This window comes from Sinocyclocheilus grahami, unplaced genomic scaffold, assembly GCF_001515645.1.
Source record: "Sinocyclocheilus grahami isolate Dianchi unplaced genomic scaffold, SAMN03320097.WGS_v1.1 scaffold37993.1, whole genome shotgun sequence".
In the NCBI taxonomy this organism is placed as follows: domain Eukaryota; kingdom Metazoa; phylum Chordata; class Actinopteri; order Cypriniformes; family Cyprinidae; genus Sinocyclocheilus; species Sinocyclocheilus grahami.
Genome location: NW_015523122.1, coordinates 1 through 1361, shown reverse-complemented (window position 1 = coordinate 1361; position 1361 = coordinate 1). Strand labels below are relative to the sequence as shown.

At 36.1% G+C, this 1361-nt stretch overlaps 1 protein-coding gene across 1 annotated transcript; it reads right to left on the bottom strand.

Annotated features, from left to right (window-relative positions):
- Nucleotides 1–10: 10 nt before the first annotated feature.
- LOC107580627 (tyrosine-protein kinase STYK1-like) lies at nt 11–1320 on the bottom strand (the record flags this gene model as incomplete). Its single annotated transcript, XM_016266299.1, has 4 exons — nt 845–1320; nt 713–753; nt 484–580; nt 11–82 (listed from the first exon to the last, which is right to left on the bottom strand). Coding segments are annotated over exons 1-4 (533 nt in total), but the record flags the coding sequence as incomplete, so codon positions are not given.
- Nucleotides 1321–1361: the final 41 nt, after the last annotated feature.

Genomic DNA, 1361 nt, shown 5'->3' with positions numbered 1-1361 from the left:
TGATTGGAGCTTTCTGATCAGCTCAGCCAATGAGACTCGATCCTTTGGTTTCCACTGACAGCAGGATTTGATAATAGAATATCTAGAGAAGAAATATTATGTAAGTGCATGTTATATAGTGGCTATCGAAACGGAATAGATTCTTTGTTGTATATGTATGTTTTTAGTCTTATTATGGTATAGGCCATCTTGACAAACTTTAAACTGACATTAGAATTCCCTGAGTGGCACTTCAAATTTGATGTTATTTTGTTTACATAATTGTGTTTCTTAATAGCTTTTGTTATCAGTTATGTACATTAGGGTGTTATGTTACATCTTATGCTGTTAGAATAAATGTTTAGCTATTTAATTATTTTATTGGCACATGCAACAATGATTTGTGTGTATGACATAGTGCACCAGGATTATTATAGTTAACTGCAACAAAATTAATTTAAAGTGCATGTTTTTTAGATAAACATGTTAAACAAAGAGACGTACAGTGTATTAGAGCAGTTGGGTGGTCTCTTTAGTGTATTCACTCTCTGTAAATGCTGCAGAAGTTCGCTGGCCATGATGTTGGGAAAGGGCGGCTCTCCTGAGATTAAAAACAATGGGATAAAAAGCTTTAAACAACTTCATAATTTGATTATTTTTTCCATATAAATGGAACCTTGCAGCTGTAGCTGTACTGGAGACTTTTATAATAGTGGAAGACAGAAACACTCACCTAATGTCACCATCTCATACAGCAAAATGCCAAAGGACCATCTATGGAGGATTAAACAGAAACGGACACAATGTCAAGTTCAAAGGTGACAAAAACATTAACTGAAAATACAAATAATTATCACAAACTCACATGTCGCTGCTTTGCTGGAGAGGTTGCTGTGCTAATGCTTCTGGAGCTTGCCATTTTCTCATTTCTATATCTTCTACATCCATAGAGGCTGCACTCGTTTTTCTGCGATATGCCGGACCCAAACCCCACAGCTTGACCGACAGATCCCGACCAACCAAGACGCTTCGAGCCTTGACATGACCATGGATGTAGTTCTTACTATGCAGATACTCCTGTGATTTCAGAACAGGTTGTGTTAGAATGCGAACTTGATCTTGTGACAAAGTATTTATTGTATAATGTAAATCATAAATGCTTTGGTATAAGTGCTCATGACTGGTCATGATTAATGCATGCCAGAGTCAAACAAAGTAAAAGGCTCAGTGATTTATGTAGTTGCCAGTATGTGCATGCCTGATGTGTCTTATAAATCTCTCAATCATTCATAAATATTTGATTATACATTGTTGCCAGGCTTTTTTCTGTCAATGTGATTGTATATACAGTGGGGAAAAAAAGTATTTAGTCAGCCACCAAT